The 13,976-nt window shown below is 38.5% G+C and overlaps 1 protein-coding gene across 5 annotated transcripts in view; it reads left to right on the top strand.

Moving 5' to 3' along the window:
* Nucleotides 1-13,976, top strand: part of TENT4A (terminal nucleotidyltransferase 4A) — a 55,893-nt gene that overhangs the window by 1,197 nt on the left and 40,720 nt on the right. For all 5 annotated transcript variants that reach the window (XM_085220476.1, XM_085220472.1, XM_003204844.5 and 2 more), the window contains exon 2: nucleotides 13,337-13,460. In XM_085220476.1, the coding sequence (XP_085076602.1) occupies nucleotides 13,337-13,460 (124 nt within the window). The remainder of the gene's footprint in view (nucleotides 1-13,336; nucleotides 13,461-13,976) is intronic.

The following is a 13,976-nucleotide window of genomic DNA, read 5'->3' as shown; positions in this document are numbered from 1 at the left end:
GTGAGCGGCTGGGGGGGGGCAAAGGGGGGGAGGGAGTGGGATGGGATGCGGGCACGGAGCTCTCGGAGTACCTGTGTCTGTGACAAGAAATGGTGACATCCCGCAGACGCAGCGGGATGAGCCTCCTGTCATGCTGAGCTGAGAAGGGAAGCGTCGAAGCACTCTTGTAGAAATCAAGGTGTGGAAGTGCAGGGGAAGTGTTTCAGAGGTCTTCAGGTCTTCTCGCCTTGGAAGGGCTTTCTTCAGTTTGGATGAGCTGAGAGGAAAAGCTTGCAGAAATTTTTAAATGCCTATCCTGGTGCAGGCTGGATGCTCAGGAGTGTGTTAAGAACATAGATCTGGAGGGAAGTGCTCGGCTCTGCCTGAAATGTGTCAAAGTCAGTGTGGACTTGATATATTTTTGAGGGGAATATTCTGTCTTTAGAGTCAGTCAGTGTCTAAACTGAAACCTTGGCTCCCTGAACAGCAAGGACACTTTGTATAAAGGTTGTCCTCTTCCGTGCCGACTACTGTCTCATACAAGTGGCTAGTTGGAAAGACAGAGTTGATTCAGATGGTTTTATTGGAGGGACTGGAGTTTGAGCAGAGCGCCTCTGGGACACGCTGTGAGATGTCTTCCAGCTGTCAAACTTCACTCAGCCAAAGGATAACATTGCTTTCTAAATTTAAGGTTATCTTACAAAAAAAGTACTTGCTGCATTGATTGACTGGAAGAGATTTCTCGTGGCATTTCAAAAATATTTTCTTTGAACTTAGAAAATCCAAAGCTCTTGAACACGTGGGAGTAAAGGCACTGCATAACTGTAGAAGGAAATAGATAACATGGTGTGCTGGAGAAATTTCAGTGAAAGCTGTAACTGAAGGTTGGTGTTCTTTTCTGGGTGGTGCTGTCAGACATTGGATGCTTTATAGTTGTTCTGAAGTATTAATAGATGCTTTTAAAGTTCGGTTTTTGCAAGCCATAGCCTCTCCTGACAGAGGTTAAGATCTGACTGCTCCTTTTAATCCTAAAATGACATTGCAGGAAGTAAAGTTGTATGTATAAAATTCTAGTAGTATTTCTAAAATAGTCCAAGTTTTTTTGTATTTCCAGACATACACAGTGGAATGCTTAGTTAACATCTTAATTTGTCTGTGTGAGACAAGTTAGTGTCAGCGAGGCAACTTACAGGTGGACCAATGAGCAGAGCTATGGCAAACTTGCAAATCCAAGTTCTCTGTTCTCTAGCTATTAGGGTAGGCACAATTTATGTTAACGGCACACTTCACTTATCTTTTTGTCTTTTGGCCTTCTGTTGTTTAGCCAAGCTCCCTTTGATCTGTTCAGTTGCATAACACAGGTGCTCTCTTGCTGAGGAGTTAATGCAAACTTCCTGGCTGTGTATCTTTGAAAGGGGGACCTGAGTTGCTTCCTTGTCTTGTCAAGGTTCTGTGTTACAGCAGTGAGACCTGATGCTAGCAGAGGATTGGTAGGGTAGGTAACTACAGCATGTGATCACGTAGTTCCAGATTGCCTCATGACTAGTTTGTCAAATCTAATACTTCTAATGCTTCATTAAACTGTATGAGTGCCATAGATTTGCATGGAATAGCAGGTAACTACTGTTGGATGAGAGCACAGAAATTGGGGCTGTAGACTTGAGTAAGAAATCTTAAGTTTATTGAATGTTGGACAAGCATATATTCCAGAGCAGTTCTGGTGTCAACATTTTTCCATGAAGTACTTCTGTGATAGAAATAACACAAAAATATTGTCACTAATGGAGGTGTTTTAGGTATCTGTTTTCTGCAGTAATGCCTGACTGCCACTGAGCTTCATTTTCCTAAAGGCAGGCTAGTTGACTACTTGGCTGTTCAAATAACGGTATCACTGTGAAAATATTGCAGTGGGAACAGATCCTTACAGTGGTTTCTTCTGGAACATTTATGTTTGTTACTTGCTGTCTAGCATTACCTGGAACTGTCAGCCTAGCTCTGAAGCATCACTTCTGTAACTGTGGTTGTCTGGCAGAGTGTCTTCAGTGTGTCAAAAGTGCTGTATGTTTAGTCAAAAAAATGTGATCCCCACAATCCTCAGTTACAGGCTGCTTTGGACCTAAATGGCAGGAGGGAGGGCTTGATTGTAGATGCTCTTATGCGCCTACTGTGCATCAGTGTTACCTGGTAGTTATGTAGGGCTTACTTTGCTGTGTATGTAGTTTGTTGTAGAATGTAATTTAAGTCATGTAGAAAAAATGAGTGATAAGCAGTAGCTCAGGGTCGTGTACCTTCTTTATTAAAGAGGCATGGAAATTGTTAGGCCTTGCTTGCATTCCTCTAGGATGCAGTGGTACTTCTGGTGGAGTGCCTGCATGCTTTGAAATAGTATTGTGCTATCTTCAGTTTCTCATTCACAGCTGGACATGAGCTATAGCAGTGCATGTCATTGCCGTTTTTTCATATGGACCATCTTCAGTGTCTCTGCAATGGTAAGTGTGGTGATATTCAGGAATGCTGTCTGCTGTAAAGATTGTGCTTTGCTCTATCTTATGGCATTCCTTCTTCTCCAGTGGACTTGCATTTGTTGCTCTCACCGCCTTCTGACAGCAGCATGCCAGACTTTGTGTTGTAAAGGAAATTAAGTCTCATAAAACAGTGTGAAAATAGTCATGCTTGATTAGAGTTTATCTGAAAGCTGTGCTTTAGCTAGCCCCAGGTTGACCTTTATGTTGTCTTTTTCCAGATGTTTGGAAGATAGGAGGATGAGGAAAGCCTTATTTGTTCTGGTGTGTAGTGGAGTGATTAATTTAGCAATTAAATGCCTGGAGTTAGATCGGGGGTGCAGCTCAGAACAGAGGACAAATAGATTGATTTCAAATGTGATGAAGATAAGTGTGCTGTCATATTACTGGGTTAGCTCAAACTTATGACAGTTCAGAACTACAAGTGATTTTTTGGTAGTTTGAAGTACATCAAGTGGTTTTACATTAGATGTAGAATTGTATTAGATGTCCTTTGTGTATCAAGTTAGTACCTTTTTCTAGAAAATCTGTATTTGAAAGATGAACAACTCTAGCATTCAGAGAGCTTTAAAGTGCCAGAAGTTTATTTCAGAATGTGGAATCAAGGTGTTCTGAACTTCTTACTAAGGACTCCATTGTGAAGTTTGCAGTGCTGGTGTGAACATCAACATAGTAGTTTCTCTTAACGTGTAGTTCATAGCTCGAATAGTAAAACATCAGATCTGTTTTAATGCTTTGCTTTTTAATATGAGTGAAGCTGAGTGAATAAGAAATTGATATTTTTAGCTGTTAGAAGCCTGTACTGCTTAAAACTTAGTGCAAAGTGTTCAGATTCACTGTAGATGTTGAATGAGGTTAGTGCTGAATACCTGACATACCAGCTGGTTGGTTACAGTACTGTGCAGGAACAACTAAGTGGCTTATGGAGGGCTGGTCCGAGTACTGAGTGTGTTACAATGCATTGAAATGGTGCTAGGCCTGCACTCATAGCTTTGCATAGCATCTGGCATCTTGCAAAACTGCATCCATTTCACCCCCACAGCAGTTGTCTTTAACTGTCTCTTGTTAGGAACACAAATGTTCTGTCATAGAGTGCAGGGGTATAAATGCCTCTGCATTTGATGAGGCTGAATGAGGATACATGGTGGCACTGTCTGGCTGCGGTAGCTGATGCTCAGGAAGTGTTCTTTTGAGCAAAGTAAGCTTATAATGGTGCTTTTCCAGAGCACTTGTTTCGACAGAGTTTCAGCAGATGAAGGACACTGCCTACTGAAAGCCATATGCTAAAATTCATCTCTGTAGCTGCTGGAGTGTGGAGTTCTTACTGTATATGAAGCCTATATTAGGTTTTGGTTTTTCACCTGTGCTAATTCTAACTTTGGCAGAGAAATTTAACTGAATTTTGTGCTGAGCAACTCGACTATTAAAAATGCTTTGTGTTTGGGATGTAACACAGCTCTAGTTCTGTTTCTAAACTCTTGCCTCTTCATTGCTGTCAGGGCTGGACACTGAATGTGTAGGAATGCCATGTGAACAGCCTCTTCCACAAATGTGTATTCTCTTGTGCTTTGGCTGAGCTGAAGAAATGCAAACCTAAGAAACTGTGAAGCCTTTTCTGTCTGCACTTGGGAGTATCCAGCATTGATAAGGGCTTTGTGAGACTCCCAAGGGTGTTTTTCTCACTTCAAGGCAGTGCTGTCTTGCTATAACGCCTTCTAAAATCAACACGGTGTTTTGTGCTTCATCTGCACTACTGTTAAATCGTTGGTGTCTGTTACAGATGGATACCTGTAGTGAAAGTTTTGATAGAAGAGGCAGGCATTGCTGGCAATGTGTGATAGATTCTTGATTCATCTGGCTTTAGGATTAGAGCAGAACTAGGCAGTATATAGTGTAATATGCAGGGATAAGGGCAGGAGTTGGTCACAGTAAGTGTCTGGAGAGAGACTTGAGAAAGCATCAGGAAATGGTTGAATGGATTATTGTTTTCATGCCTAGAGGTTGGTATGCAGCAGAGTTCAAGGCTAGCTGTTGGATGGATTGTCACATGAACAGAGTGCCTAATGCTCTTTTTGCAGTCAACTGAGCTGACTAAGGTGAAGCTCAAAAGCTTTCCTTGCAGAGTGAATGAATGCCTAGCGTAGTTGGACTGATGTTTTTAGTAGTGAATGAAAGGAAGCAGTGGCAGATGAAACAGGACAGACGCTGAGCTGCAGTGGTATAATGTGAGAAGGATTTATTGAAGAGATGCTCACGTGTGTAAAGGAGAATAAGACATGTTTGGAGCAGTTAAATCCTAGTGTTAGCTTCATTATGCTTTTCAGGCTTGCTAGGTTTTTGGCAGTCATGGTAATTAGGACTAAGGATGAACAGCTGTACCAGGTGAGACCAATAAAGGCCAGTGCCAGATTTGGGAGAAGATGATTATATCAGTGTGAGGCTGTGTTGATATTTCCCAGAGTAATTGCTTATTTTAGTGATCAGTGCTGCTGCAGACTGTGCATTAAATTCATAATGAATTTGATCTATGAATCTGATTCATCTTGAATGAGTATGAGATTCTGGGATCAACTGTGTTCTGTGTCACGTTGCTTCTCAGAGAAATTGTGATTAAAAACCATTTTTTGTCCTGTCACTTAAGACTTGTAGTTGCTGCTGGTCATGTCTGCATTAACCAGGCAGTTCAGGGGCTCTTTGCATCTGACTTTATCCAAATTTGCCCTTCCCTCTTTCACCTGACTATTGTCCACTTTCTAGTCTATAATCACTTCTGTTGAAGCTGTTTCTTGCCTCCAAACATCTGCCACCTCTGCACAGTTCTGCTGCATCTTTGGAACTCAGACAAACTAGACCTTCGTGTAATAATTATTTCAGTTTTCCTCTACCTTGATGCTTTCTATCTTGTTCTTTGGTTTCCAACACCAAACCTCCTATTTTTGCATACTGAGCATTGAACAGATGCTCTTGTGGAATTCTTACTCGTAGAATCTGATTCTCTGTATTGAAACCTCCATTGCATCTATGTAGAGATAGGATAAATATAAAGAGAAGACTGTCTCAAATTCTGACTAATAATTCATTGTGCAGTCTTAATGTCCTGCAGTTCTGTAGCTGGCTTATTTGCAGATATCTTCTGTGTCAGATTTTTATACTTTACTCTGTTCCTTTTCCAGATTGCAGATGGGGATATTAAATAGTACAGGACTCTTTGGGATTTCACTAGTGGCTTTCCTTTTACACCTAGGTTTCAGCAAATTTGTCCATTTTAAAACTGTTTTAAAACTGTTTCTCTACATGAAGATCTTCCCTTCAGTCTCACACCAGCTTACTTTCTGCAAGCTTTTCTCAGGATGTGGATTTCAAATGCTTATAAGTAGATAAGACTTCCTTTGTGGTTCACTGATTCTTGCGAGTAATTCCTAGTGGTTTTCTTTGAGTCAGTACTTCCTTTTAAGAAAGCTGTGTTGACATTTTGATGTACTCATAACTTTATGCATTGCACTGATTCTACCTTTTATTGGTTTGACTATTATGAATGTCAAAACAAATTATTTAAAATAAAAAAGAAAGCCTTCTCCATGTTCCCCTGATACAAATGCTAGTTTTGGTGAATAAGGAAGAATGGGTAGAAAAATGTATGTTTGGGGCAGGTTCTGCCTGTAAAATCAGGGACCAGGGAAACCTCTCTGAAGAATTAAAACAAGCCAGACAGGAAGGCAAAAAAACAAACCAACAAACAACAACACAAAGAAACCCCACCAAAACAAAAAACTACCCGGCAAGTCCACAAAACAACTTTTTGCTTAACAGAAGCATCTTTTTTGTCTCCCTGGCTAATTTATCTTTAAGCATGAGCTTATGTCATGTTTTTCCTCATTCTTCTTAATGTCTCTAATCTTTGAATCCTCTTTTCCTGCTTTACGTGACTTCAGATTTTTGAAGACATCTTCTGATGGAATATTGTGACAAGGTCTTTTTTCCCTGGAATCTGATGAGCAGTCAAACTTCTGCTGTGCAACCACGTTCTCTTCAGTATGCTTTTAAACACCTATTCTTTTGGTTAAGATTCTTCGATTGAGAAACTTCCTCGTTTTTATAGGAAACTGCAGCAATACTTCTATTCAGAAGAGATTTTGTTGACCTGTGGAGGTATTCAAAGTGTAGGATTTGCTGCTGTTGGTGCTGTGACACATAGGTGTGTTTTGAATTATTCTGTGTGCTGCTCAAGACTAAGTCGCATTGCTTCACTGAAATGTTACAGTGGCTAATGCCACGCAATAAATACCTGCTATGGGCATAATTAGTTTCTCATCACTAATGTTTCTGCTGTTGCAACCTTTCTGGTTTGTGTGGGATATTAATCACTTGCCATGTTTGGAAAAGAACAGTATTAAGACAGGGATTGCAGTGTTTAGCGGTTCGATTTATTGGCACAGTGTGCTTGCTGATGCAATTCCAAGGTTTAACATATGGTAAGCTCCTTCGTTGATGCAACAAAATAATGTGGCATTTGCTTGGTGTTGTGGTGAAGACCAGAAGCCTGTTGGGAGTATCGTACAGCTGTTCAGAAGCTTGCATAGCAGATCTATTTTGTCATGTATCAACTTGGAGCTACTAGTATATCAGCTTCTTTTCTTGTTCTTAGTATAACATTGCTCTTGGTGCAGTGTAGCTTTTTCAAGGTATATCCAGTCATTAAGAAGCAAATTGGTTGAGTCTTATTGAATTGATATGCTTCAAAAAACAGATAAGGTTTTGATTCTTTTCCTCTAACAAAATGCAGACATATTCTCCTAAGTCTGGAAGTGTGCAGCATAAATCAGTTGGTTTGAAGTGTGAAGCAAGCTTAGCTTCTTGAGTGCTTGAACTTCCAGATGCTCTAAAGGAGTAAATTATAATCCTCCAGAAACTCAACTTAAAATTAGGACAGGGTCTGATCCCAAGCATTTGGGGCAAAGAAAGCTTAGAGAGGAAACAAGATCTCTTGTGGAAAAGGTACAGTAGATCTTAAACTGCACTCTTTATTATATGGATGAGAGCAAATGTACTTTTCCTCTATTCCCTCTGAAGTTATGTAGCTGAGTTTTCTTTTGCTGTTCTGAGTTTGCTGCCTTCCAATTATAATGCTAAAGGTAATTGTCTGAATTACACAGAATACTGCTGCGAGCTGGTCTTGTATTACTGTGTGAATGTAGTATTATGTTTTTGTAGCTTATCTAACCTGTAAGCATAGAGTACTGTTATCTGAGCATTGATGGTAGTGAGGAAATCCAAAGTGGGAGCACGTGATGGGTGTTGTGTGGTGTGGGAAGGGATGAACTGTCAGTTAATATCCTCTAGTAGGTCTTAGTTCTAGTTCTGTTACTCTTCCACGTGGCTTCATCCTAGATAATACTGAAAAAAAAAATCTGCATATCAGAATATACAATTGTTTCAATTCTGTATATATTAAACTATTTTGGCTGCAACACTGTTTTAACAAAGTGTGTGTATAGTTGCTTTAGTTTCATTTCACCTGTATTTTCATTATAACACAATTGTGTGTTCCAGTAGTTAGAGCTGTGAAAGTAGAGTACTTCAACAGAGGACTGAAATATGCATAGTGGCTTCTGGGACTTTCACCATTTAAGCTTGAAGCAGCTAATTCTTCAGGCACTTTTCAAGGTTGTTACTTCACTCAAAATCTATCTTCTTGTTTGTGAATGCTCTTTCATTAAAGCTTGTGTTGAAATGCTCTCTTTCCTATGCAGTGCTAATGTTGCACACATGCTGTAACTGTGGCATCTATTCTTTTATTAGGATTCTTGACTGTTTCCTTAGACTTCTCATTTAGAAAAATACTCAAATAAGTAAAGAATATATTTTTCAGTAACCAGTTAAATATAAATGACGCAGTCATGTATAGGTCTGAAAACAAATTTGTGTGCCTAATAGTGTAGACATGAAAAGAATATACTTACCTGAGGGAATGAAATCTGTAGTTTTTCATTCACTTTCTAGATTGTTGATGCATTTTATGATTTTTGTTTCATTACCTTGAGGTAACGAATGTTATGTGTATAATACTTGCAGGTACAGTAAATGATGAGTAAGGTAAATGATCTCTTAGAAACCTTCCTTTAAAGAGAGACATTATAAAAATCTGAGGATGTATCTTCTTGGTCTTATTTTCACCTGAAGATTAGAAGTATATCTTTGCTTTCCTTAAATGGTAAAGGGTAAATTTTTGGTAAACAAGGTGTCTGCTCTGTTGCATGTTTCACTGGAAGCAGCAGATGTTTACTGTGCTTAGCAGTAATGGCAGTAGTGAGTGATTAGCTTTCTCCTTGATGTTACCATCATGGAAATAGTGGCTACTTGCACCTACTACACTCTTCTGCATCCCTGTATTCTAATCTTTTGCCCTCCACAAGCAGAATGCTACATTTCAATTTAAGTTCCAATATTTGTGTAATTATGATGAAATTGCCTTTTTAACTAGTCAGTTAATATGCTCAGCTTTAAGAAAGCCATAGTGTAGGAATCATAAACAGCAATAGTGGTAGGTACATGGTGGGATGCTATTAGAGCCTAAACTTTTTGAGAAGCTAGAAGGAGATGAAGAAATCTCTTCTTAAAAAAAAAAAAAGCAACACTTCTATTTCTCTTTAACGTATTATTTCTTACTTGCAAATACCTTGTGCTGCAAATGGAAATTTTCTTCTCAATCATTAAGATCCTTTTGTGTTTCTGACTAAGATGACTAGTGCTTATGAAGATCAGAGGAGCTCCATGGGCAAAATATTTATCTGGAGTCTATCCATATATTGACTGCATGAATATCATGCTGTTATCGGGTTTTGGAGACCGGATGATTCCTGCAACTAGTGTAGAAGTTTCTCCAGGATAGGCCTGAGCAGCACACAGCATCTGGCTCTATGCATAGCAGAGCTACTTTTTGTGTGGCTGGTATTCCTGTAATCTTGAGCAGAGAGCTTTAGAAAATACCAACTACAATAATACTCAAGTTTAAAAAAAAGTTTAAAAAAATTAAAAAATTAATTTTTGAGAAACATTTTACAAAGAAGCCAAAAGAAGTGACAAAGAGGTTAAAGTATTTGAAAATGCTAAGTTGAAATGTCATACACTGATTCTGAAGATGGCATTGATACTTACACAGAAAGCTTAGACCGTGTTGATGACATTCACTGAAAAATAGAAACAGGTGAAATGGGAAGGAGGGAAGTCTGTTAAGGCAGAAAATTTGAGAGTTGATTTGGAAGTGCATTAAAAATTGGGAATCTTACACATCAAAAGCAATTAAAACTCGCTAGGTTCACGAGTGCTCATAGAATTAGAGGTATGAAAGAATTCTTAAAAGAAGGCAAATCATATAGTAAAAACTAAATGTTCTAATTGCATTGCTTTTTATTTTTATTTTTTTCCAGAGGAAGGCTTGAAGTTCTCACTTTCTTTGTTCAGAAATTGTAACCTAAAATTTCAGTAAAGAGTGTTTAAACCCTCTGCAATGTGGTAACTATTCCATAGCCATGTCTGATGGTATATTCTGAGGAATTCTAGAGAGCTTTGCCACAAAACTCTAGCATGGAGTTTGGACTAGAAGACAGCCTTGACACTGCTATGTCCCATGCAAACTGAAGTATTAAATGCTTTCTTGGCAGCATAAGAGAAAATGTAGATGACCAGAAGAAAAGCAGGCTAGTATTCTTTTGATTGTTTCATGATCTGGCTAAGGATTGTGACTGTTGGTCATCTGAACTGAGGCTCACTGGGACACTGCTGTGAGAGAGTGCAGGTGTGCTTGCTGTTTTTTTCTGACCTCACTAACAAACTAGAGGCTGCTGCTGAAAGCTGACACAGAGCACAGTGCAATGTGTTGAGGATTGAGAACCCTATTCTTCTCTACTACAGAATGGCTCCTAAGAGCACATTTTTTTTCAGCAATGTCTGGGAGTGGTTGAATCTGGCTGATATTGTAACACAGCTGATTTGCATGAGTAAACACAAAGGATCTAGTGCAGGCGTTAATGAAGATCTGTCAGACAGCTGCCTTTAGTCCTGTGAAGGATTCATCCTTAATCCTTACTTGTGTGGTCAGTGCTAGCAGAGCTGTTGGATTTTTTTTTTTGAAGGGTGTTTGAGGGTTTTTTGTTTTTTTTTTTCTTTTTGAAAGCCTTAAAAAAAAGTCATAGGATCATAAAGTGGCTTAGATTGGAAGAGACCTTGAGGATCATCAACCTTCAACTCCCCTGCTGCAGGCAGAGCTGCCAGTCTCCGCATTTAATACTAGACCAACCTGCTCAGGGCCACATCCAACCTGGCCTTGAACACCTGCAGGGACGGGGCATCCACAGCCTCTCTGGGCAGCCTGCCATAGGTTTGCTGAACTTACAGGCTAACTAACTGCTTATAAGTAACCAAAGAAAAGAATAAATTATTCACGTTATAATAATAATGAAGGAAGAGTATCGGTGGAATTACTTAAGACTTGGTTGCTTGATATATTCATAAGTACCTGGAGGGAAGAAATTAATGAGAAAGGAGCCAGAGCACTAAGATAAGTAGAAAGCCAGAGCTGACTGCAGATGGTTGCAGTGGGAGTTTATTATTCGTTAGGCTACAGAATTGCAGATGAAATTAAATGCTGGTAAATACTGAGATACAAATCTGAAGAAAAGTAAATAACTCGGGTAGCTTGTGCCAAGTGAGTGGGCAATTGGTAATTGTTCAGAAGAGCTTTCAAAGCTCCTTCAGAATAACTTCTGAAGAGTAGCTGTGTGCTCAGAGATCCTGAAATAGCAGTTAGTAGTAACAGACAATAAAATAAGCATGTAATGGATAGTAAAATAAGTGTGCTATGGAGTAAGTGGTGTGTAACTGGTCACCTGCCAAAAACATGGTGCAGCTGAAAATGAGCTGAAGAAAGTCACCAGCAATCAAGCTTTGAACCCGCTCCTGTGTAAGGACAGAAGAATAGTGAGGATTGTTAGCTCAGAAAAAAAACTTTGTGGATAGAGATGAGTGAATTTAGTGCCTACAAAATATTGTTTGCAAAATATGAGCTGTGAGTAATCACATTTTTCTTCAAGAAAAAGAGCATCAAATAAACTATTGTCTGTAAATTACTTTAAAGTAAAGCACTTGATTACCATGATACATACTTAATTTGTCGTTAGAATATTGTAAGTGACAAAAGCATAAATGGACTAAAGACATGGAGAAATCCACAAGTCTTCTGAGCTAATGCACGTTTGGTATCCACTGTGAAAGTGTGTCAAACTTAGTGGAGGCATAGAATTGCTGCAAGGCAACTGGCTAACTGCTTTGTCTTCTATTGCTTTCACTCTGTATCTATCTACTCCTGATTTCTTTTAAACAGGACAACAGGAAGTATTTAGTTGGGCTTCACTGCTGTTACATATGCTCAGTTACTTTTTCTCTTATCTTTGGGGAGGGAGGGAGTATCAACCTTCCTAGAAATAAAATGAGTATGTTAGCTTTGAACCTCTTCTCTTGCTCTGAAGTTTGGAAATGCGTTCATTCATTCAATAGAAAAATTTAGGTTGTCGACTGTAGTTAAACTACTGATCTACAGCTAAACATTTAAGAGGAAAGCCAAATGATAATGCTAAATTAAAAGTAGCATCTTCATGCTTTGATGTTACAATCCTCACGTATAGAAAGGAATTCTGACACTTAAGAAGTGTGAGCAGTGCCTTCCAAGTGTGGTCTTTTGGAGGATATCTGATAGGATAGGAATTCCCTAGTAAAGTGAGTTACAAAATGGTCATAGAAATACAAAACTGGAGTTCTAGTAGTATAAACATTTGATTTTGGAAGACTAAATCTATTAATGGATGGGTTGAATTTGTTTGTTTTTGAGGTCATTGTTCAGATTTCAGTACACTGAATTGTGAACTTTTTGCTAAAGATGTTGCTAATATCCCATTTCAACAAATTGTTTTTTTTTTGTTTGGCATGGCTTTGTGCCTTTTTATTGTAAGTAACCGTTTACATTCATCTTGAAATTTAAATTCATCTTAATTCTCAGTTGTCAGTGAGTGTTCTATAGTATCAGGAAGGTGGAAAATTGAAGCAATTAACATGTATATAAAGACTATGAAATCTCGTGTAGCACTGCTATTAATGTATTTTCCACTTGAGAATATATTTAACAGTCCTTCATAAGTTCAGTTGAAAAGTAATTTCCTGTATGAATGAATGGCTTGTAAATGGCTTGGATTGTCAAAGAAATCCCCATTTGTCCACATGTATGTTTTTGTATCAAGGACTACTCAGATATCCCTTTTATAGCCTTCTGTGGAAATTTCCACATAAGCAGAGGTATAGGCCCCTCGAGAGCATACCTATTTGAAGATTTTCATTGTTTCTGTGTTTGTTAGTCCATGTTTATATTGTTGTGTGGGTTTCATTTTTTTTTTTTAAAGCAAGCAGTGAGGGAGTCAGAAATTGAATTCCTACTTCATTGTTCAGCGTGTAAGAAGGGTAGCAAATGTCTACCTGCGTTCTTGATGTGTTATTTTACATCTTTAACAGTTGGGTAATATAGTGAGAGCTGATGTGTAGGTATTGCTGAGATTACTGTTATGTGCTGCCGTGAAAATTAAGTGTATCAGCTCCCTGTCCCCACCAGTCCTAGACCTGAAGCTGTCCAGCTTCCTGTTCTAAAACCTAATTTCAGTGACACTCACTTTTCTTGAAATTACTGCTGATTTTGGATGGCGATATGAAACAAAACCTATGGCTTTTTTTTAGAGGTGAAATTTGTTCTAATATTTAGATTATAATTGTAATTATGGTGCTTTCTCCTTTAGACTACATGAAGAAATAATTGACTTCTATGACTTCATGTCCCCTCGTCCGGAAGAAGCAGCTATGAGAAGAGAAGTGGTGAAAAGGATAGAAACGGTCATCAAAGATCTTTGGCCTACAGCTGATGTGAGTATAGCTTAAGTGCTGGTTTGCTATTATATTATAGAGCTCAATTAGCGTATTATTTTTGGTTTTTGCTATTTTTGCTATTATTTTGGTTTTTGTTTTTCAGAAGTGAACAGATGAGGCTTAATGTGGTTTACTTGAAATACTGTTAGAGTGATATTTTAAAAAGTATAGGAAACTTAAAACCTTTATATCAGGTTAATGGAGACTACAGATAGTTTTTCGTTTTCAGAACTGTGGATATGAAGAGCTGTCCACCTTAGGAAGTGTTTCTTAAAGGTTTCTTAAAACTTACAAAATATTAAAATGATATGTATCCACAAGGAATCCTGACTATATGAATACTTATAAATATTATGTAACAGGGCAGTTCTGAAAATTAAATTTCTTTTTTGCATCTGTAACAAACGTGACATTGAGGGAATTACTTCAGTTGTGCTTTAGTAGGGAAAATTTGACTTCTGGACGTATCTTCCAACCAAAATCTTTCATTTTCAAACCCTTTATCAAAAGCGC

The sequence above is a fragment of the Meleagris gallopavo genome, chromosome 3, assembly GCF_905368555.1.
Source record: "Meleagris gallopavo chromosome 3, MGAL_WU_HG_1.1, whole genome shotgun sequence".
In the NCBI taxonomy this organism is placed as follows: Eukaryota; Metazoa; Chordata; class Aves; order Galliformes; family Phasianidae; genus Meleagris; species Meleagris gallopavo.
This window is presented reverse-complemented; position numbering and strand designations above follow the sequence as displayed.